Source organism: Lethenteron reissneri, chromosome 25, assembly GCF_015708825.2.
Source record: "Lethenteron reissneri isolate LAM-NWPU_2019-01 chromosome 25, ASM1570882v1, whole genome shotgun sequence".
NCBI classification, from domain to species: Eukaryota; Metazoa; Chordata; class Hyperoartia; order Petromyzontiformes; family Petromyzontidae; genus Lethenteron; species Lethenteron reissneri.
In genome coordinates, this window is record NC_083803.1 from 3,777,127 (window position 1) to 3,800,543 (window position 23,417).

At 45.7% G+C, this 23,417-nt stretch overlaps 1 protein-coding gene across 1 annotated transcript in view; it reads right to left on the bottom strand.

Moving 5' to 3' along the window:
* The window catches only part of BIRC6 (baculoviral IAP repeat containing 6), a 149,254-nt gene that overhangs the window by 95,992 nt on the left and 29,845 nt on the right, over nucleotides 1-23,417 (bottom strand). Inside the window, 25 exon segments of the mRNA XM_061558929.1 lie at nucleotides 3-176; nucleotides 6,566-6,733; nucleotides 7,510-7,629; nucleotides 7,632-7,640; nucleotides 8,410-8,539; nucleotides 8,856-8,999; nucleotides 9,267-10,170; nucleotides 10,582-10,779; nucleotides 10,912-11,020; nucleotides 11,142-11,398; nucleotides 11,795-12,074; nucleotides 12,527-12,727; nucleotides 13,606-13,800; nucleotides 14,194-14,290; nucleotides 14,442-14,617; nucleotides 15,495-15,716; nucleotides 16,348-16,727; nucleotides 17,291-17,418; nucleotides 17,893-18,026; nucleotides 18,171-18,281; nucleotides 18,818-18,944; nucleotides 20,717-20,868; nucleotides 22,326-22,442; nucleotides 22,844-23,012; nucleotides 23,135-23,265. Of these exon segments, the coding sequence (XP_061414913.1) occupies nucleotides 3-176; nucleotides 6,566-6,733; nucleotides 7,510-7,629; nucleotides 7,632-7,640; nucleotides 8,410-8,539; nucleotides 8,856-8,999; nucleotides 9,267-10,170; nucleotides 10,582-10,779; nucleotides 10,912-11,020; nucleotides 11,142-11,398; nucleotides 11,795-12,074; nucleotides 12,527-12,727; nucleotides 13,606-13,800; nucleotides 14,194-14,290; nucleotides 14,442-14,617; nucleotides 15,495-15,716; nucleotides 16,348-16,727; nucleotides 17,291-17,418; nucleotides 17,893-18,026; nucleotides 18,171-18,281; nucleotides 18,818-18,944; nucleotides 20,717-20,868; nucleotides 22,326-22,442; nucleotides 22,844-23,012; nucleotides 23,135-23,265 (4,833 nt within the window).

Consider the following 23,417-nt stretch of genomic DNA (forward strand, 5'->3'; position numbering starts at 1 on the left):
ACCTTTCTCCGTCCTCAGGCGTTTGTAGGCATCAGTCTTGGACAGGCTGGAGTCAGGAATGACCTTTGAGCCAAGCTTGACGGTGAGGTCAATGGAACAAAATCCCTGCGGCAACTTGAGGTCGTGTAGCAGGGCCAAGAGCTGTGCCAAGGTGAGCTCGGGAGGAAGAGGCTGACCTGTGAGCGACGGCACAGAGCATTAACGGCGTGCGCTAACCAACGTGTTCTTGGGACCTCCAAACATGCTGGATGTCCTCGAATTGCGCGCATGTAAATGTCAAATGTTACATATACTTGTGAAACGTTGAAAATACTAAATAATCATCGGAGAGCTGAACATTTACTATGTTCTACAAAGAGGGGGCCCTAAATTGCTGCAAATCGAACACCTGGGCCATGGTGGATTTTCTGAAACGCTGATAATATAATGCCAAAATAGGCCAAGTGACACCATCAAATCATGCAAAGCTGTGCATATGTCCACAAAATGGAGCAAAATACAGATGCTGCAGGCTGTTGCATTTGCACATGTTAGTATGCGGAACAGCTCAAGGCGATTTAAATCTGGTCCATGTAGCCATATATATGGATCCTTAATAAATATTAATGTCTGTAGTATAAATTCAATAGCTTAAAATGCCCTTGCACTTTGTAGATGGAACGGCTAACAATCGGGATATTTCTGTATTACATGCTATAGGCTCATTTTTTATACATATTTCATTCAAATTTATTTCACACCAAACAAATAACCCTCCAAAAATTTAGAAATGGTGATGAATTGTGATAGAGATAGAAGCAGTAGAGACCAAGTAAGTCACCAGTCAAATTATAAGCACATTTGAATTTTCTATCCTATTCCGCAGACGAAAACAACTTGATACGACTCATCCCAATAAAGTGAAATGTAAAACTCAAGAAAAATATAAAACAAAAGAATGACAGACAAATCAGAGCTGGCTGGTTAAGAGAGTATTTCAAGAAGAAAGAATTGACTCCTGCATTTCTGTACAAAGATCAACAGAATAGCTTTTTCTGGAAAGGAGAAAAACACATTACAAACGTATACATATCAAGACTGGCTATAAAATAGACAAACAGATTAAAGCGAGTTACAGAAAAGAGTTATTTTACCCTAACCTCCAAATATCTGCGGTGGGAAATGTTTTCCAATAACGTACAGCAAGACCGACTGAAACACAATCCAAATTCTGCTCATCAATCTAATTGAAAAGTCTCAAAAGAGGTTTTTAACGCATTAGCAGAACATCTCGTTTGACAGCTTTAATATATGCTTCCATTGAGCTCTTACATTAGACAATTTGGCTATTTTCTGCTGCAATTAAAATCGAAAAAGGCACAAATTAAAAGGCAGAATTAACAGGCAATATTACTTTAAATTTGAGAAAAGGTGCTCGACACTGAAATCCACAGCAGAATGAAATGTGCCACGGTTAATATTCTAAGAGAAAGATGACCGTGGGTTTTTACGAGCATCTGGGGACGAGGTGACACGATATTTAATAGAAAACCAAATGCATGCCCAGCTCGTTGACAACATGCAAAGCAGGCAAATTGGAATCCGCTATATTTGGAGGTGATTAACATTTATTGCAACAACATTTACTCAGACTACTTTACTGCAATTAGATTTGGAAAACACAACTGCACTCAGCCTATGCATTTTTGCTGGCTATTGGTATGCGAGACTGCTGGCAAACACTGTAGTGCAATAACAAATTATGTGTCACTGAAGGTGAATGTTTCTCCGTCAGTTTATTAAGTGGGTTTTGCTCGATTAAGCTCAGCAGATGGTTAGAGATTTTAGTTCGTGTTGTTTGGAATATTCGCTTATTTGAGATGCATATTTGAATAAAGAAAACATCTGCACTCACGCTGCCTTTAAACGGACTTTTGCCAATTAAATCCACCTTGCAGCCAGGGGTTTTGGTACATAAATGAAACCGCTCAGATGTAACATTATACATTTATGCATGGTGAACTTCTTTCGCATCGTCCGTAGCCAAACGTGCTAATCAGGTGCAGGGTAAGGACTGACTTAACACAAAACATCATAAAGATACAATTTTACCATGACAAACCGCAGAATCTGTTAATAAAATTACATGATTTCCGACTACAGAAGGAGTGCAAATGTGCGCCAATGAAGAGAGAATCGGCGTGTGTTGCCAATGCGGCGAAGCTAACAAATGGCTGCAAGGCGGCCGTGTCTCTCGCGTTTGTGCATTTGCATAGAGTGGTGGTGGTGCAGTGATGGATGTTTGCCAATTGTGTTGGGTTATTGACTCTCAAAACACCCTCACCCTCCGCCGGCTGCTGCTCAGCACGTTAATCGCCCCATCACTCGTCATCACTTCACATGGCTCAAGGGTGGGGAGGCGAGCGGAAGTGGCATAGGTTCTAATAAAAGCGCCACATATGTTGATTGGACATAGTTCAAGACTAAGGCACAATTGTGTCATTATTGATAACGCCGCTACGTCAATTGATGGTAACGGATTACTGGTGGGAGAAAAAGGTGGGCCGTTTTGTCAAAGTCTACCGTCCTCGGCTCATTGGATCACTGCAGTGGCAATCTAGTGGCTCTTTGGTTTTTTCCGTAAAGTCACGTAGGTAAATATAAATAACTTAAATACAATAATAGAAATAAAATTATAAATCACGACTATTTCGGAGGCAACACAAGTCTCCGTCATCAGGTGGGACCGTCACAGCTAGAGTTTATTTTTATTATTATTTCTATTATTTTATTTTTATAATTTATTTTTACCTACGTGACTTTACCGAAAAAACCTAAGAGTATGAATCCTTGCAGTTATGAAAGCTTCAAATCTAGAATCTAGTGGCTCATTACTGCGTAGGTTAGCCTTCTGGGAACAGCTGTTATATCGAATTTATAGCTGTATCATCCAACTTTAATGTTATATTACATTTCAGTTTACTTTTTATTTAATTGTACATCTCATGGATATAGTTTAATTTAAGTTTGAACACTATGTATTAGGACGATCCGATACCGATCAAGTGAGTTTCCCAGCAGTGAGACTCAATGCTGATCACAGTAGAGCTGTCCGTGGTGCTGCATATCTATAATCCAGCACTTTGGAGGCAGAGGATGGGAGATCACCTAGATTTGTAAAACTCTAAAATGCATTAGGCTGCAAAGTGGCCAGACGGCAATTGAACAAGTGGGTTGAAACTGAGCGTTATTTGCCCCATACGAGCGAGAAAAAAATTCAATTCAAAAACGGTTATGGAAAATGTTTGAAGACTTGGTAAGGCTTTCCTGGATAAAATAAATAAATGCCATTAGCTATTAAATTAAGATAATGATGTTAATTTTGTCAGCGTGTAAGCATGTGGAAATGAAGTGGGTATGCAAAGTATTTTTTTAAGAAATGTTTTAGTTATCTATATAAATGCCCTGCATTGATAATATTTCAACGCTAATGGTAAGGAAAGATATCCACTGGCAAACACTGTCATGTGTCGGAAGAAACAGCACTGTGTTTCTGTTGTTTAAAAAAATACCAATTACATGATTATGGAGGTTTCACTGGCCAGCAAACACTGTAAAAAGAGACATCGAAAACCACAGCATGTGGGAAGCCCTTGTTAGAATTACAGAAAATGTGGTTCCTGCATTTCTTGGCCTCTTCGATTAACTCGAGGTATGACCTTCAGAATCTCGAAATAGGAACAACTATTGGAGGTTGATTAGGATTCAGTGTGAGCCTCAAACAGTCAACAGGTTCCATGCAAAGAGCTGCTGATGACATGCTATGGCACTAAATCTAAGATAGATTTTATAATGGACTGGCGGGAAGTACCTGACGTTACCCGGGGGTAAAATATATTTAAAAATGTATCTAAAAACATAACATATACATACGCAAATACTAAGCTGTTGTGAAAGCCCGGCGTGCCATTTGTCTGTCCATTTGTCCATCAATAAAATTATAAGAGGCTTGCAGAAGTCCAAAAAGTTATAGAAAGTGGGGGGGTAGATAGTTGATCTAAAAGGTTTCCGAAAAATGTCGACCCCCCCCCCTCAAAAAATATTATTACCCCCACGTAGGCATATATACCTAAACACCCTGGCACTATAGTAGTATCCACTGACTATAGTAGTAACTACGAAGTCAGTATTATCTAAAGACTCTATAGCAGTATCTACTGACTCTATAGTTGTATCTACCGACTCTGCAGTAGGATACTGACTATAGTGGTATCTACTGACTGCAGTATTATCTACTGACTCTATAGTAGTATCTACTGACTCTATAGTAGTATCGACTCTACAGTAGTAACTACTGACTACAGTAGTATCCACTGACTAGAGTAGTAACTACTAACTCAAAAGAAGTATCTACCGCCCCTCTGGTAGTATCTGACTGTAGTATTTACTAACCGTAATAGTATCAACCAACTCTATAGTATAAATACTGACTCTACAGTTGTATCTAATGACTATAGTAGTATCTATGGAATTTATAGTAGTATCTATTGACGCTATAGTACTATCCACTGACTATCGTCGTAACTACTAACTCTATATCAGTATCTGCTGACTCTTTAGTAGTATCAGCTGACTCTAGAGCAGTATCTACTGACTCTACAGTAGGATCTCCCAACCTTACAGTAGTATCTACCAACTCTACAGTAGTATCTACCCACTCTATAGTCGTATCTACCCACTCTATAACAGTATATATCGACTCTATAATAGTATCTATTAAGTATACAAAGTGCCGTTGTGAGGCCTAGTCCCGTGCAGAGCCCCCTGGCCTCGCCCAGATTGCCCAGCCGGCTGAGGTGGCACCTTTGCAGGCTGGGGCTGGGCTGCTACCCCGCCCCCCACCATCCCCCCGCCCGCTCTACAGTAATAGTATCTAGGGGCTATAATAGCGCTGTGTATTTATTTTGCATTTTTAACGCGAATGAGATAAAACCCACAGGTTGTCAGTTAAAAACATCTCAAGGTACCCGCGCAGACAGACAGACGGACAGACAGACAGACAAAAAATTACATTTAAAGGGAAGATAGTCTGAGACTCTTACGTGATGTTGTTTTATAACAACAGCATCGAGTACTTTTCCTAAAGCAATGACAAGCTACCGACTCTTGATCATTTTCCTTACTATTGTATCAACCCCCCATCCGAACCCTGCAAGCAATTATGAATATATATATAAAAAAATCATTTTGAGATGTCTATCAGTACTTTGAAGTATTCCAACAAAGTTGGAAAGAAAAATGCAATTTGCAGAGCCAATTACTGCACCAGTTAAAGATCAAGACTGGAATGTGATAAAAGCTATATAAAATTCCATACACTCGACACATCCATAGAAAAGAACAAATTATATCTGGAAACACTGGCAGCTCGTCAAACGCACTGGTTGGGCCCCATGGTGATTGGGGAACCAAAAGGAGAATCATTGCAATATCGCCACTTTTTGTATTTTGGACGAGACAGCGAAACATCTGATTATGTAAATGATATGCAAGGTGCTCACATCCACCATTTTAAGCTTTTAACAGTCGTCCATCAGGGAGCATGGGGGACCGCATGGCTTAGAATTAATTACTTGTCCTTCAGCAGAAAATGACACCTCTCACAATTTTAAGCTAACTTTATTGCCACATGAAAATGTCAGCAGACTTAAAAAAATAAATCTTCAAGGAAAGAATAATGTATCGCTGTTCTCCAGATGAACCTCTGTGGATATGTAAAGCTGGGATTCTATAAAAGCATTGGCACTCCAGCTTAAAAAAAAAGCATTACGTTACACAGTGCATCAATAAACCCGTCAACTATTAATTTCCATTATATAGTGTTTTACAAGAATTATCCTAAAAGACAGACAATTAAACTTCCACATGTTTTTTTTAACTCCTCAGCTGCAGGGCACATTGAAGAATGCTAGTGTCATACCGTAAGCGTTCAATTATTCTATGAGACGTTGCACATTGATATTTGGAATGTTACATATTTTACATTTTTCTTTGCCTGCGGAATATCCAGTTAATATTCAACGCAGAGCGTGGTTTTTTAGCCAGAGGTAAACTACGCAGTCGTATTTTCTGTGCATTGGGACAAGTAGGTGGCATTTGGCAGCCTCTAGACATCTTACCCAGCACGCACTTGGTCACCTGAAATTATTTGCCAAGTTTTATTTCACGATGTACTAACTTTCAGATCGCTAATAAAAAAATGAAATATGTTCATACTTAAAAAGAGACATTGTTGGATTTGACGATTCGTTTTGTGGATTTTTTTTAACAGAACCAAAGAAATGAACAAAAATATAAACTAATATTGTCATTACAACTTAAATAAGAACCTTGGTTAAATCCCAAAAACAACAATGAAGGTGCAGTGCACATAACGGTTAAATAAGCCAATCTCAAAACATTTCCGTTTGAGGAAACAGGGAGCGATTAAACCTCCCCTAACTTTCCTGTGTCCACAGAGAGATCTCTGACGGCCCAAGCTAACGGGACAGGGGAAGAAGGGCTGGCAGAGCAACTGGGACCTCACCAGGCAGCAGACGGTGGTACAGTAACAGCACAGGGATGCTGATGGTCTTGCTGGCAGAGTCGGCAGATGCCCTCTCGGCCAGGGTAGGGTTTACCGCTGTTCGGCCGCGGCGTGTAGGGGGTCGCGGAGGCGTCGCCGACACAGAGCGCTTTGACTGCGACTTGAGGCCTTCAGGGTTGGGACCGAGGAAAATTGCAAGAGAGGGCATCAGAGATGGCATCAGCGCCAGAACCACCCGATCATGTACAGCAGCCTGTAGCAGCCACGAACAGAGTTCAAAGACTTCCACCACCAAGCCAACCTTGACTACAATATATACGACCTCCTTTGCCAGTACCAAAATATAAGAATAGGTTTTCTCCATTTTTCTGGCAACAAAACTGAAACCTTTTTACAAGGAATCATGAGACGAGGCTCAAAAGAAAGCTTGTCTCTGGTGAGGACCAATCAGTTTCAAGGACAATGCATATTTTAGAGTGTGTTTTTTGTTTGCATTCTGACCACAAGTGTTGTGGTTAATCCAGACATGAATCCTTGTAGAAAGGTTTAACTTTTGTTGCCAGAAAAAAGAAGAAAAACCTATTCTTACAAAATATACCGTTGCCATTTTCAATATAGAGAACGTACATAAATCATTTGTACATAACTAGTCTTGCATAAAAAAAGTACTTAAGACCAATTGACAACATTTAATGTTAACAAATTGTGACTCAAGTATCTATAAAAATATATAAATTGCCTGTCACTTATTAACGACCACTCACTTTGGCAATCCTTATTTTTGGAGTTAAGCAAATTGCTTACATGAAGCTATTGATCCAGAAACATATTTTGTGATAAAAACAAGTTAATAACATGTAGCTAATTGCTCCATAAACAGCCACTGACACGTTTTGCCCTATTTAAAATGGGATCGCAGCCACACTGCGGTTATGTCATATTACCGGAAGCCATGACAACTCCATAGGCATCCTGCAAGCCGCTGTCAAACTTGCCCTTCTCCTTCCTCTCCTGGGGCTTCTTCTCCTTCTCCTCCTTCTGCCCGCCAAAGAGCTTCGCAGTATGCTTGGTGTATCTGTCAAATAGGGTCGCAGCTGAGCAACTACACAAAGCACGCTTCGGTCACCAGTTCAAAATTGCAAAGCACATCAACAGCGCATCTGTTAAATTAGCGACACCATCGTTTGCCATGGAACATGTACAGCCCTTTGTCAATCTGCTGCTGGAAGAGGGCCTCTGCACGCCGTGCGAGTTATTAGACCACACTCCACTGTGCTGATGTGCACACGGGACGAGATATTACTCGCCGCCAGTGTTAAACATGGTCAGGATTTTCAAGCGCAGTGCCAACTATTTTCCACAATAATTATTGAGTCTGGAAATTAAATAAAGTAACTGAAAGTCATACATTTGACTACCGTATTATGAACTCTGCTATTAACATTACCGATGTTTGTCATTTTAGTTACAAGTTGTCAACATTTTGACACTTGGGGATCTCTAGAACAGTGGGGAGGAACCCCTGTGGCTGTCAATTGTATACCCAAAGGTACATCGATTCAAAAGTTTAAACGCGATTCTAACGCTTGATACGCGAATCCAATCAAGAGTGTATTCACATGTTTCATGTAATATTCACGTAACCTCTGCAGCCACTAGAGGTGCTACATTCAAAGTAAAAAATATACTTTATTATTTTTTATTTAACACCAACTCTGATGCATAACAATTCATTTAATTGCCAGCGAGGGAGGCGTGGGGGGCGGTGTAAAAGGTTACAGCGTGTTAAGGGTTTCATTGTGGAGCCCAAGGTCGTGGGGTTAGAATTATAAAGTCTTGCTGACCAGATACACGGTCGAGCACGCTGGCCAGCGTGGTCGAGACGGGCAGTTGTAGGGTGCGGAACTTGTGGCCGGCTCCGTACATGGGGTGCTGAATCATGTGGCTGATGGCGTTCACTCGTCCCTTGTACAGCTGGCAGTGACAGCGCACGGACACGCAAAAATAAAAAGATCCTCCTCGTGTAGCCGTTGTAAACATCTGCTCTGGGGAAGCACAGGTGGCTGGGTGTGGTGCTGGCCATATTATTCTCTTGGCCACATAACAGCATTTACCCCCAACAGACACAAAACCTTACATTTACTCCAAGAACTAAAAAGGATAAGAATTCTATTTAAAAAAACACAAGAATGTGAAATAATAATAAAAATGTCAATGTATAAATGAAAATAGGATTGCTGGATTATAACAGTGATAAAGAAAGCTGAATGTGCGGTTGCATGGGACGTACCGGGCATGGCGAGTGCAGGAACACCAACACCTTCTCGTCCTCCAGCATGAGTTGCAGGAAGAGGCGGCGCACGAAGCCCGAAATGCTGCCCGACACGGGCAAGTTGTTGCGCAGGGGCGTCACGTGGAACAGCTCGCAGAGCACCTGCACGGAGAGACAGCCACTCCCACGTCAGTCCTCCCTACCCAATGCACACCTACAAGAGTGGACCCTCCATTACATGGCACCGTTTAACAAAACCAAACTAGCTACTCCTTGTGGGTTCTCCAGGAATGGCAATTGCAAGTGTGAACCACAAAACTGTTGGTTTAAAAAAATATATGCGGCCTGATGCAAAGATTATGGAAGGAGTTAACAATTTAGGTGAGAGCAACGACGCCACCACAATGTGCCTTCATGTGCAGCACTTGCCTGGGCCATGAGTTTCTGGTTGGAAGGGTGCCCACAGATGCACTGTGTGAAGAATGCAACCGCCGCATTCTCAATGCTGCTCTTCTGCTGTGTGGTGAGGACCCCTGGCGAAGCGGAGGCCAGCGAGGTCAAGCACGGCCGCGGAGCACCGCAACTGCTGGCGGCACCGTTAGCGCTGCAGCCCCCGGTGGACAGCGAGGCAGAGGACGATGACGGCGTGGACGAGGACGAGGTGGCAGAGGAGGACAAAGTGGATGGGGACGAGGTGGACACAGAGTAGCAGAGCAGGGACAACAGCGACGTCCACAATGGGCGGCCCTCAGGCCCTCCGAGCCAGTCCTTCATCGTGTGACTGCTGCCAACCTCGGTGAAGAACCGCAGCACCGGCGTGACGAGGTCTGCCGTCAATTCCATGTGGTGTGGGCCGTCTACCTCGACGTACGCACCGTTTCTGCTGGTGCAAGGCGCTTGGTCTGAGCTGGGGCTTGAGGCTGTAGCAGAAATGAGGGCCAAGCAACAGTCCACCAACCCCTGGGCTAGGTGCGCGGGAAACCGTGAGTCCAGCAGCTGCCGTGTGGCTTCAGGGGACTGTGCTACAGCCGCCAGCGTCGCCAGTCGCAATTCGTCCAGGGTGGACGCTAAGGGAACGCGATCGTCGGTGTTCAGCATGGCGCTGCCGCGCTTAGAGTCATCCGTGAGACCCTCACGCAGATCGGCCTTTTTGCTGTCGTCTGTGAGAGCCATGCTGCGCTGGGCCTGCAGAGAGGGGAGGGGCACACCGAGCCAGCCCAGCAGTCCTGGGAAGTAGCTCGGGTGGATGTGGCAGAATGTGCACAACAGCCAGTCCACCGCCTTCTTGAGAGCCACGCTGAAGGGAAGGGAGGTGGACCAGGTGTACAACGCCCTGCAAAGCAAGAGATCATTGTGTTCAATTCAAAGCAATAATAATTACATTTACAGTATGATAAGTTGTCATTTACGACTGTGAAATATTACAGCTAGTCATCACAGCCACACACTAATCATAATTATGCTATCCCTAGGAGACAAAGCTCTAATTTACTTTACATTGTCCCAGAGGTTGGGTTTGGAAGACCCGCACAAGAGATATTTGCTCACAAAATATGATTCAGTGATCCGTTTATTTAATGAAATGTTAAGATGCGTTGTATGAAGGTCATGCAAGAGCCTGTAACATCGATGCAAAAGACACCATGCTGGGTCTCTTTAACCCATGGATGCATCCTGGGGTTAAAAAGTAAAGCAGTGTTTGCAGGGTGTCTGATATTGTGGGGGCGCAGCGTGTGGGACCTACTGGAAGAGCTCACGCGTGAGCAAGCCGGGCAGGTCGTACTGCACGGGCAACTCGTAGCTGTGCCACAGGATGGCAGCAACACAGTGCACATGGGATGGTGATGGCACCAACAGGCCCTGCTCAGACGACAGCGCATCGGGCCGCCGAGACCCGCCCAGCCGCGCACACTCGGCTACCCACTGCAGCAGCGACCGCACCCTGGACAACGCGCACAAGCACCACATTAGCAACGGTCCATTGCAATCTTTTAACTTTTACATCGGCAATGTAATGTAAAAGTAGTGCAGAACAGTTGATGGGTCTTCTGGTACAATTGCGGCCATCTGGTACCTGGCCCTCGTGCCGCTGTCCTGCGTGGTGCCCAGCTGATAGAGAATGTCCACGGTGGAGTCAGAGGACAGGCCATTGAGTCTACCCAGGAGCAAAGGGCTGTTCAAATCTGCAAGAAACACAGAAAATTGTATCTTTCACATCCAGCACCCAATAGAAGAGAAATGACGCAGCTCGCTGCTCTGAAAAGGGATTGGTCGTTCCAAGCGAATCACCGGAACTAGACTCACCGTTAGGGCGCGTCCCGCAAGCGGCGCCATCCCTCAGCAAGATGTCGATGAGGCGCAGACCCATTGGCGCGGACTGCAGGCCGAGCCGTACCAGCACGGCCTCAATGCTGGGCGCGTGCATGCCGCAGTAGGGCGACACGAGCAGCGCGGCGCACGTCTGCAGCAGGTTGGCCGTCGGAGCGGCGGCGCTCGCCATCACGCCCTCCAGCTCGCTCACATGAGTCATGCAGTGGTGCAGCAACCGCAGCCAGCCGATGCTACTCACGTGGAGGAGCAGGGTGAAGCCAGCAGAATAGCGGGGTGACAAACAGGAGTAGGAACACGTTACTGAGAAGGAGAATTACTCGAGCAAATCGTTTCTTTGCATTGGTAACTTTGAATTTGTCACACCAACAATAAAACAATGTAGAGCTTATTGACTAGGTGGGCATGCATAGGCATCAACGTAGAAGGTGTCATGTACATACTTGTATGTTAACAATTGTTATTAGCAACATCAGTGTCCATTTAGAAGTCTTCTGTTTCTATTTTACTTCCTTTGCCCACATAAGAGTACACACTATTACACTGAGCGATGCACTGTGTATGTCCTCGCCAGGGATACAGACTGGACAATATCACCGAGATGTAACTCGTGGCCAAAGCCTCATCACCTGGTCTTGGACACCTGGTCCTCGGTGGGCAGAAACGGATTGTTGACTGTGGAGCAAGACATGCCCCCAAAGGCAGTCAGGCCCAGCAGCTTGATCTGCGAGAGGCCCAGAGTTCCCGAGTCGCGCGGGCAGTGCAGGCGCAGGCACACGGCCGTCGCCACCTCGGCCTTGACGAGCTGCAACTTGATGTACGTGAGTCCGGACGTGACGACTGGGCACGAGACGGGCAGCATGCTCACACCGTCCGCACTCAGCTCCACAGACACGGACGAGGGGCACGCTGCATGGGGCAGCGCAAAGAGGCATGCGTTAATTAATGAGCAAAGTCAATCAAGCATCCATCTTAGCCCATTCCGATCACGTACGTTTACGTTATCGGTTTTTCTTCGATTCCGTTCTGATGACGCAAGAGATCGTCATCGGAACAGAATCGGAAGATGGCCAACCGGGAGAGCATGTGGCACAGTTTGGTGCCAGCTATCAAAGAGTGCGGTCGTGTCGCAACAGTTCTCTGCGGTGCGAGTACAATGTCTTTAAAAACAACAGCGCTATGCCTTTCTAAATAAAATTTACGCTGACCGCTTGCGCATTCCAAGATTCAGCGGTGAACGGGACCCACCCCGCAACTTGCAGACGTCTCCGAATGGGACAGGGTTCAGGCCGAGCTTACATCCGAGTTACGGAACCGTGCTGGAGGTGCACAGAAAGGCATGGCGTGGGGGAGGGGCGTACTGGCGAGCGAGGCGAGGTGCGGTTGGATGTGGATTTCGCGGAGCAGCACGGCAGCCGGCAGGTGGATGGTGAGGTCGCTCCACGCCTCCTCGGGCAGGAACACGTAGGACCAGGCGGCGGAGCGCGCTCGGCGGTGGGGCGGCGTGGCCTGCAGCAACACCTCGGCAGGCTGCGCTGTTGGGCTGCTCGATGTGATCGTACCTTTTAAACAAACGCTCAACATTACCTTCAGCACGTAGGTTTAAGCACCAACTTGAAAGCCAAGTGCAGCCTTCAGGGTTAGCCCATACGTTGAACATTTATTCCCTCAAACTGTCGCCGGTCACCATTGTAGATATCAAAAGAAGTTCAAGGTGCCCGCGGGCACTGGCGGAGCCAGTGGGGGGGTGGGGTGGCACGAGCCCCCTCAATGATCCGATCGAAATCCCTAATTTCGATCGGATCATTGGGGTTTATTAGTAATAAATCGGCATTTTGCGACCCCCACTGCCACTGTGTAGAATATTATTATGTGCCAGGGACTCTGAGATGATAGGACAATAATCCGAGTCCATAATTGCCAATAAGTAACAGCAAAGCAGTTATAAGTGACTCGCAGAATTGTGCGCAGTTGCGTATACAGTACACGACTTCCCTGAAGGCATTAACCTTCAGTGAGCGCGATGCCGATCATACACGGTTCGAATTCGACCCTCGATCGATGGCTGTGGCATCGCCGCACACGTGTCAAATAAGAAGCAAGAGACAAGTCCTTACTTACTAACTCCCATCATTTTTCATTGCTGGAGGGGTTGCCCCCCCTACCTGAAAATCCTGGCTCCGCCATTGCCCGCGGGAGTGACGTTTTTGTGAAAATCAAGCTGCCAGATGTCAAACCTTTAGGAGGCTGAGTAATACAGCCACTTGAATTCACATTGAAACATAGCACTGCATTGCAAAGAACAAACCAATCTTCCACTTGTTATAATACCAAGCTCAAATCCTCTCTCTTCTATTGTTTGGAGCTCTCACTCTCCCTCTGCTGTGCCCATCACTGCTGTTAATCTACAACTTCGATGTGTCCAGGGTCGCCCGCTCACCATACGGAGCAAAGTTGTGCAGTCCTTCGGAGTTGTCGGCCTCGGAGGTGAGCACGCGTGCCTTGAGACCACCATCGTGCGAGCGACCGGGGCCCAGGTCGAGGAAGCGCATGATAGTGGACACCATGCTCCGCGCTGTGTTGATTACGGCACGTGTGCTCGTCACCATGTTGTTGCAGATGAGCTGTACTCCACCTGCTCGCACAGTCGCCAATATCCAAGTGTTTCCAAACTCAAATGAACATCAGGGCGGCGCTCATGATCGCAAACGGCCATGAGCTCACAGTGGAAATTCCATACAAAGGACAAGTACTAATCTTACTGTTCCAGAATGTATTATGGGCCAAATTAACCCCAAAATTGGATTTTAACTAGGAAACCTAACTTTGCTCTCAACAAAGCCCCACCTGAATGTAAATGTTTGTGCTCCCAACACAAGAGAATGTTCAAAGGCACTTCATCAATTAATGTTCGTTCCAAGGGAGCCCCGGTGCCATATACAGTGAATTAATGCATGCACAACAAATCATCAGCTCATCGCAACAACAGTTATCCGTCACACTTTGCAAGTAATGAGACAAATCTTACCCATTAGATGAAAAGTTTTGAGGGCCTCTGCAGAATCCAGCACCCTCAAAATGAACCACAGGAGTGGCTCGGACATTTGACAAGTGGCAAGGGACCCCTGAAAAAAACACATTTTTTTTTTATTTCACACCTGCACTTGATGCAAATATCTCAATAAAAAATATTACAAAGTTTTGTCCAATATGAACATAGCTACGGCGCAACGTGCTGTTTAAAATCCGCCGAGGACGGGCTGGCGTTGGACTAACCTGGCGACCCATGTAGCCGCAGGCCATGTAGGTGAGGATGGGCTGGAGCATGAGCTGGGGAGATGTGGCACGCTGGCTCAGGGTGCTCAGGATGGAGAAGAGCCCGTCGCCCACGGAGATGGCATCCATGCCACTGTGCAGGCTCTCATGCTTGCTCAGGTGGAGTCCACTCGCGCCTGAATGACCGCGGTGGGCGGAGGGAGGCATGGACAGAGCGAGCTGAATCTCAACAATAACGGCATCGTGTGTGAAGATGAACACCAAGTGGGAATTAGCGTGGGGGTCTCCGCTGTTCTTGCCGTTTACTTTCTTGCACAATACAGACTTATCCTTCAATAGCAGCTCCGACGTTAGGGAATTTCCTTCCTATGTACGTACATATGTTGAATTTATTTAGCACCATACGTAGCCAACCGTGCTTTCTAGCTCTAGAAAGTCAATTGGTAACACAAGCTGTAAAAGTGAATACAAATTTGTTGTCTTTTAGAAGGCATTTTGCTCAGATTGACTGTTCAATTAATATCTTTAACAATTGAGATTTTTATGTAAATTAGTCTTATTTACAATCACTCAAACAGGATATTAATATACTCAATGGTAAATTAGCAAGCAGTGTACTGTAAAAACTGAAAACCTGGAGTGAAAAACATGCAATACAAATGCTGATTGAACTCATACCCGTAGTTCTGGTAATCAATCACTAATTATACTTATAATATTACCATTACAATATTAGTGTTCTATTATTCATAAAATAGTAAAAAAAAAATATTCATGAAAAAAAACATTTGCATAATTTCAGGTAATAATGTATTAAATTCCGTATTCGGTCCATTCTTTTAGTGCAAGGATATCCAAGGAGGCGCTATGTTTCACAATGTGACACTCATGGTTGAGTCGCCATGCTCAAACAAGCATGGAACTAAGTGCTCAAGACCAATGGGTGACCTCTGGACCAGCGGTAGAGATTCCTCATTGCAATAAATTCTCAACGTTGCAAACGCTCGCAGACAAACCATGGCGAGAAGTGGCGGGGGGAGTGCAGGGCCTCACCCATAATCATGGCCATGGTGTTGCTGTTGCACTGGCTGAGGGCTGAGAGGATCTGGCTCATGATCTGCTGGTTGGCGAGTACCAGGTCAGCCACGCAGGCCTGAGCGGGCCTCTCGGGCGTGAGGCCACCCTCGGCGTCCCTGCCCCCGCCCGATGATGCCTTCTCCTCGTCGGACACGCTGCCCGTGGAGCTCGAGCCAGTGGCAGTCGCACCGGTGGCCTCTGCGGCGAGAACGAGCAGTGAGCGAGTCCAACAACAACACACGCACACACGCAGACCACACGTCAAAACACCAGTTGTGCGATTTACGTTCTATGCAAGCACAGCCCCTCTGTCAATCCATTGCTGGATGAGGGTCCTCCCCACACCGTACAGTTATTTGACAATACTTCTCCACGCTGATCAGTGTGGGTTGGTGAAGGCTGGGTGCACGGACCTGACAGTAGAGAAACCTACAAGGACAGATTTTGCTGCACTGTCATTTGTTAGCCACTACGTAGCAGAACCCCATACCTGAGCCACCTTTGACAACCGAATGGCATTGGTGGTGACCGATCCAAACACTATCCAGGCTTAGCACTGCTAAGCTAACGAGATCCGATGAGATTGAGCACACTCAGGGTGATTTGGTCAAAGGGTTTGAATAATAAAATGCCAATAAGATGCAAATACACTATTTTTTATTGTCACCGAGAGTAAAAGAAGATCAATATTATAGCTAAATGGCCTTCAAGGAAGTAATCTACATCAATGGTGATTCACACAGCAGCAGGTTAATGCACCCCGATTAGCACGGTTGGCTCCGTACGGTGTGAATTAAGTTCAACATACACACAATGCAGCATCCCATACCTGGCTGAACACGGGTGGTGTGAGTACGGTCGCCGGACAGGGGCAGGCGCACCAGGAGGCTGAGCAGCTTGAGGAGGTTGAACATGAGACGGTCGCGTGTCACCTCGGCGCCGGAACACATGGGCACCTGGGTCTCGCCGGGCCGCGTGCTGTTGGAAAAGAGGCCCCCGAAGCAGGAGCGTGCCCCCACGGCCCCCTCCGAGCTGCTGCGCGACACCAGGCGGTCCGAGCAGGTGATGTACGTGTGCACGAGGGCAGCCACCGACTCCACGGTGCCCAAAGCGGCCTCCACGACCACGCTCTCGTAAGCCTGCTCCAGTGTGAACTCCAGCAGCTTCACCTGTGCATCCAGCGGACCCTCCCCCGTGTAGAATGGTCCTCTGCATGCAGACACACGGGCGCACATTGCTCGAGTCTTTTGCTTTATTATCCGCCCTTGACTCAATGCAACACACAAACATGGTTATACTAAATAAAAGTTTAAGGTTTCCCTGATGGACCGAGGAATCTGGCATCTTAGCCCTATGGCAGTAGTAGCTGCTTATTCCAATGCTAGGGTTGGTATTAAATAAGGGACACTTTTGGTTGTCCGCAAAGTGTTCCCATCTTTATTGATCCTTGATGGATGGACTTATTCAACCTCTGACCAGGTTTTGATCTCGAAACACTTAAGATTGTGGGTCAAGTGCACTTACCAAATTGCCAAGCAGCCAGACAAAAATAATTGACCAATTATTCATCACAGAAAGATTCGCTAGATGTCCACTCATAAACATCCAGCATTTTTATAGGAAGCCAATTCCTTAATGAGTATTCCCTTTTATCAGTCCACTACAGAGGCTCACTTTGAATAATCGACTAAGCCATGTTAACAATAAATGGATGCCTCACTTGAAAGCATGGCACATCAAAAGTCTCACAGCACAGGTGCAGCTTTCCTTACCTTTCTGCAGAGAGGGTCTGCACGAGCCTGAGCAGGAACTCGTTGAAGAGGCTGGGGCATGTGGGAGACAGATGGACCTGTAGGCGGCTCAGGAACTCCTGCAGAGCTTGAATCACTGTTGGCCCCACCTGATCAACAGTCAGACCATCACAAAGGCATGGAATCGCAACAACAATTGAACATGGAATAGCAACAATTGGACACTTCAGGCAATAGCTTTCTTATAGCGGGCTACTTTCTCAACATTAAAAATAAATACCACTGATTATAATTTCAAGCTCACAAAGATCACTGAAGTCCCATCACTTATAATAATTAAGTCATTTACTTATCCAAGAAAGCCTCACATGGAGTCTTATAACTCTTTTCCAGGTAGAACCACAGTACCCGAGCGGACAACACTCCAACTGTCTAGACAGATGGGTTCACAACCCAAATTTCTGTACTGTCATCACCTGGCCTTTTTGTATAACACTGAGTGTAGGAGTTTCACAAACCATCACGATCCACCAATCCTCGCCCTCAAAGTGCTAGATCACACGGGCATCCACCACCAGGCCTGCCCTTATTAACAAATGGGGCTCCATCTGCAGAGGCTGCACCTGGGTGCTGTAATGGTTGGTGCTGTGCAGATTCCGTCCCGAGAGGAACCGACCCAACGCCACCACCAGGTTGGTGTCCAGGACCATGGCTTGTGCAATGCTGTCCGTGGTAGCAGAGGACACGCCTGCCGAAGCTGGGAAATGTGAAAAAACAGCAGCGAAGGAATCTAGTTAAAACTTTGCCATATGGCAATATTGAACAAGGTTGGTAGCATCTGCAGAAGCGCATTCTGGTGACTGCAACAGCATGGAGGCTCCCACTGCAGGGGCGAGCTTACGTGTGGCCTGAATGTTAGTCATGAGAGCCAAGCTCTGCAGGGCCAGACACCAGGTGCGAAGGCTGGCATCCGGATACCACGCCAATGCTGCCAGCAGCGTGGAAATTGACACTGCCAACACAAACACAAAACCCAGCACCGCTTTGCGTCATTTACCGTTCCAATAAACTCAAGAACACAATGCACTGTGCTTAATTACCCTACTCTTCAATGTCACTAATAATTTAAGTCTCTTGCAACACTTAAAAACTTTCCAAGCATTTCAAACCATATTTATTATCATTGCATTAGAACACACAGATCAGGGTTCATTCAAGTGGCAGGGCCACAAGAACGGCAGCGAGATTGCACAGTGACCTTGGAGCACAATCTTCATCATGCCCTCATGCAACATTAATGCACAGCCATTTTATTTTTAGAAGCAAAGTTACAACGGTATTTAATCAAATGACAGAAAAACTACACGAGCCACTAAATAAATTGACATTGCAAATGAGAAATTAATAACAATTACAACAGCGCAATCAATTTAGCGGCTAAAGCCTCCGGTGATTGATGATAACGACCAACGTGAGCTGGACTGCTGCCGCGCGACTCCTAATAGCATGAATTGAGATGAATAGGATGGGCGTGATGAGTGGACGAACCCTGTGAGAGAGGAATCGCCGGGGCCTTGTTGGCACAGAAGGTGTACAACTCGGAGGTGTTGTCATCCAGGCTGGATGGAGACGAGCTCTGGCTCAGGGTCAGCCAGAGGTGGAGCAGCGAGTCCAGCTGTGAGAACCAAGGGGCACGCATTTGCTTTATGTCAATAACTAGCTTTATGTTAATAACTAGCTGTACAACCCGGCTTCGACCGAGACTTGGATTCTTCTCCCCCCCCCCCCCCCCCCCCCCCCAAAAAAAATATACAAAAGTCTATTTTTATTATTTTTGCATGGTGTACAGTCTGGGAAAGTACCCACATGGCAAATTTCAAGTTTGTTGCATGTCGGGAAGTACGCTAAACATTTTGAACAGACACACATTCACAAATTTCCCTTTTATAAAAAAGATTACATCTTGACTTAAAGCTTTCGTGACTGCAGGAATTTATATTCACGACGTTTCGATCGCAACACAAGCAATCGTCATCAGGTGAAAAAAGAGGGAGAAAGCTGCTGAGGCAGGCTGTTTATAAAGATTTAGAGATGGGCGGGCAGTTAATGTAGGAGAGGTCTGCGTAACCTGCAGTAGGTTTACACCAATCAAAGAGCTGTTAATACAGGTTTAGAAATGCTGGTAAATGCAAGCTCAGAGAGAGCTAGGAAAGAGCCATCGCCACATGGAGGTGGAAAAGGATGGCAAGCCGCCATTGACTAACACAGCTAACGGTGGCCGTGTTAGTGAATGTAACTCAAAACGAAGCTGTGGGGTGGCCATTGTATTGTGAGAGATTAGCATTCTAGATTTGAAGTGTTCGTGACTGCAAGGATCCATATTCTTTGGTTCTTTCGGTAAAGAACCAAAGAATAGAGATGAACATATAAATGTAAGAAATTTGCTTGTAAATGTAAGCTCGGAGAGAGCTTGGAAAGAGCCATTGCCACATAATTACGACAATGACACAGACTAACGATAAAGCTCCCCTTTCAAAAATGGACATCTATTCAGAGGATGACTTGCACAACAACCAAAATTTGATACCCACATATGAAGTAGAAAAAGTGCTCCCGCAACACGCTCATATGAGCATGTCATAAACTGCACACAAACGTTCTGAATGTTAACAACATCTCATGATGCTGGTGCCAAAAGCTCTTCACGCATGCCTGTCCACAAGGCAAATAATATAAGACCCAACAGTAAATAACGACAGCTCCAGTCATGTAGTTGTGAACCTCAAGGGATGATTTAGATGTATTGCCTTGAATCCTGTTTTGTCGCATAGGCAACAAAAGAGGGTCGTTAGTTTAGGTTTATCGTTATCGATAGCCGCATGCAAAAACGATTTCTTTAAATCAATTGTAGGTTTTCTGCAATGTAAAGTTAGACAATAAAATGAAAGTATGGCCCTGTGTATGTATGTCCTTGTGTCAGAAGTGACCAAACGGTGACTATTGGCTCTATGGCTGGTGCCTTATGATGGTTGCCGTTGACAAATCACATTCCAAAGTGCTGTATGGTTTAAACCAGGGGTGGGGAAAGTCCGGCCCGCGGGCCGTATAAGGCCCGCAAAATCATTTGGTCTGGCTCTGCCAAGGCAACCGCACGACTCGAAATTCAATAAATCTAGGCGCTTTTTTCATAGCAACATAAATGTAATTTTGTATGGCCCGCGAATGATGTTATAAATATCTAAATGGCCCTTGGCAGAAAAAAGGTTCCCCCACCCCTGTTTTAAACGGTCGCATGTACCAGTCAGTTCAATCATTCGGACAATTTATCTGGATTCGATGATAGTTTCCATTAATTTTGGGATCGACAATGCATTTAAAAAAAATTTTTTTTAATCACAATCAATTAACAACCCTTTGACCAAAGGCCACAATAAACGTCCTCCCCACCTGAACCTGGTGCAGTTGTAGCGAAGAGAAGAGTCGATTGAAGCAGGCGCTGAGCATCGGCGTTGAGGCAGCGGGGGTGGAGACTGCCTGGGCCTGGCTGTTGGATCCCCAGAGCAGCGTCTCCAGCACCATGCCCTGCCGCACCATGGCAGCTGCGTGCAGAAAGATACCAACAATATGCAGGCAGTGCCATCGGCAACGACGACGGCACCACACTGGCCAAGCCACTGCACATGCTCGCATGGTTTGTTCATTGGTGTTCATATTTTCAGTGCCCGTAGTGGACATTAGGCCTGCGATGACTCGCCATTCCCACAAGCAATGCACTGAATCGACACCATTTTGGGGTCACGATTCAATTCAGGAATATATGCCTTATAAAGGTTTGAAATGAGCGTAGCCCAAATGTCAGCAGCCAATGCCAATGCAAGTGGTGGGCCACGACCGCGGCGGTGGTATGCTTTCCACCAATCAAAGGGCTGCAGGCAAAATTTTTCATGAAGCAGCAGCCTCGAGGATGGTGCGCGAGATAGCTGTGTTAGTGAGAAATTGAATCTGTTAATGTAAAAAATCAGAGCCGAAAATAACAACTAACATCGGAAGGTGGTAAAGGCTGGGAACATCACAGCCAGTTATGACTTTAACTGGTTAATAACGTCCTTCCAATAATTACTCAGTTTGTTCCCATCTTCTCGGTTGAAATCGTGTTTGTGTCTATATATATGGATGGCTTCATGAACAAATCTTTGTTGATAGCCAGTGGGTTTGCAAAGTACCTTCGTCTTGGAGAAGTCAATTTCCTGTGAGCCCACTGCATTAAAACAATGATCAGCCACGGTCGAGGTATTGGTCCTACCGTGTTTCAGATCTGCCTTATGTTCACAAACACGGTCCAAGAAATGTCGGACAGTGTTTGTTATTTTCTTTTAACCTATCTACGTGACTTTACCGAAAGACCCAAGGAATATGAATTCCTGCAGTCACGAAAGCTTTAAGTCAAGATGTCACGTAGAATTTGCAAAAGTGGTCAAATGTCCACTCACAAATGCCCTTCTATGCATGTATCGTAAATGTAATATTTATTTTTAAATCGATGCATTGTCATATGTCTAGTTGGGATGCACAGTCTTGGGGAGTACTGTCATGTATCCATCCATGTGTCATCAGAAGCAAGAATTACCACTTGCAAACAGGTCACAGCACAATATGATAAATCTAGGATTGAAGCTTTCGTGACTGCAGGAATTACTATACTCATTGGTTCTGTATTTGCCTCCATGCAGTTTGCTGTTCTCTGTGTGCTTTGTGTGTGATGTCCCTCTGTGTGTTCCCTCGCTGTGTGGTTTACGCCATTTTCATCTGAGGACGAGCGCTTGTGATGCGTTCGAAACATCGTGATTTATTTTAATTTTATTTTATTTCCACATACGTGACTTTACCGAAAGAACCAATGAGTATAATATGATAAATATTTTATATCAATGCCCCATCACCTGACATTCCTGTCTGCACGCACACTGCTCCATTATGGACTCTTGTAACTCACCAATGCCTCTGTGGCACTATTAGCTGGCTGGAATATGGTGATAATTGCGCAACCTGTGCTCACCGGAGGGCGTGGCGGTTGTGAGGGCCTGCAGCACCGAGTCCGCCTCGAGGGTCGCCATCATCTTGAGCATCAGCTCTGCCTGCAGGTCCAGTCCGACCTCCAGTCGCGCGTCCACCGCTGGAGCAAAGAAATCACATGGATTAAAATCACAGCACGGCCGCCAGAAACTCATCATCGCATGCCATGAGCACCCCACCACTTCTCCGCGTCCTTCCCCTAACCTTTCGTAACCCCAAAGTAGCCTCCGTCGCAATCACCTATTTCTCAGCCCTTGCATCTAAATCATAATTTTATTATACCATTTTTTTCACTATGTTAAACACCTTATAGTGTTTGTGTATATATGTTGAACTTATTTTGCATCTTTAGTCAACCGTGCTGATAATCTTAAGCAAAGACGCTCTATAAATATAAAACAAGATACTTGTGATATATTTCACTTTTGTTGATGGTTTTGTCGCCAACGTCCTCGAAATGTTTTTATTTTAATAAAAGGTCACCTCGGACACATCACTCACCTTGCGAGACCAAGATGGAAAAAGTCTGAGTGCTGGCCTTGTCCACATTGTTATTATTGGTATTGTTGGCCGTCTTGGTGACGGGCACAGTGACTCCGCTGTGCGTCGGGTAAGCATAGGTCGTGTAGTCCGAGTAGACCCAGTGATCGTACCATGAGCCTCCTGGGGGCTGCAACACACAACGATGATGCCGACAACAACAACTCAAGTCAGCATCGCTGCATTGTTCCTGGTGCTCGGACGCAACGTGGCAGGTGATTTCTGATGAGTGCATGGCTTAATAAACGCCACCTTGAAAACTTTGGCAGCCAGAGGGTCGTCATCGTAGTAGACATCAAACGGGAAAACAGGGATTTCAGCGAAATCCTGAAGCATCTCCATGTCTTTGTCCTTCTCCATGGAAGCTGCCGTTACGGTAACTGCTGCACAAAAATAGCATCTCATCATAATGAAATACAACAAACGAAAAGTACATAAACCTCACCTTATATGTAGAAATGGAAATGCAGGGCCAGATTTACATTTTGACAAAATTACCCAAATATGTGGAGTTAATGGGCCAGTGCAGAAATTG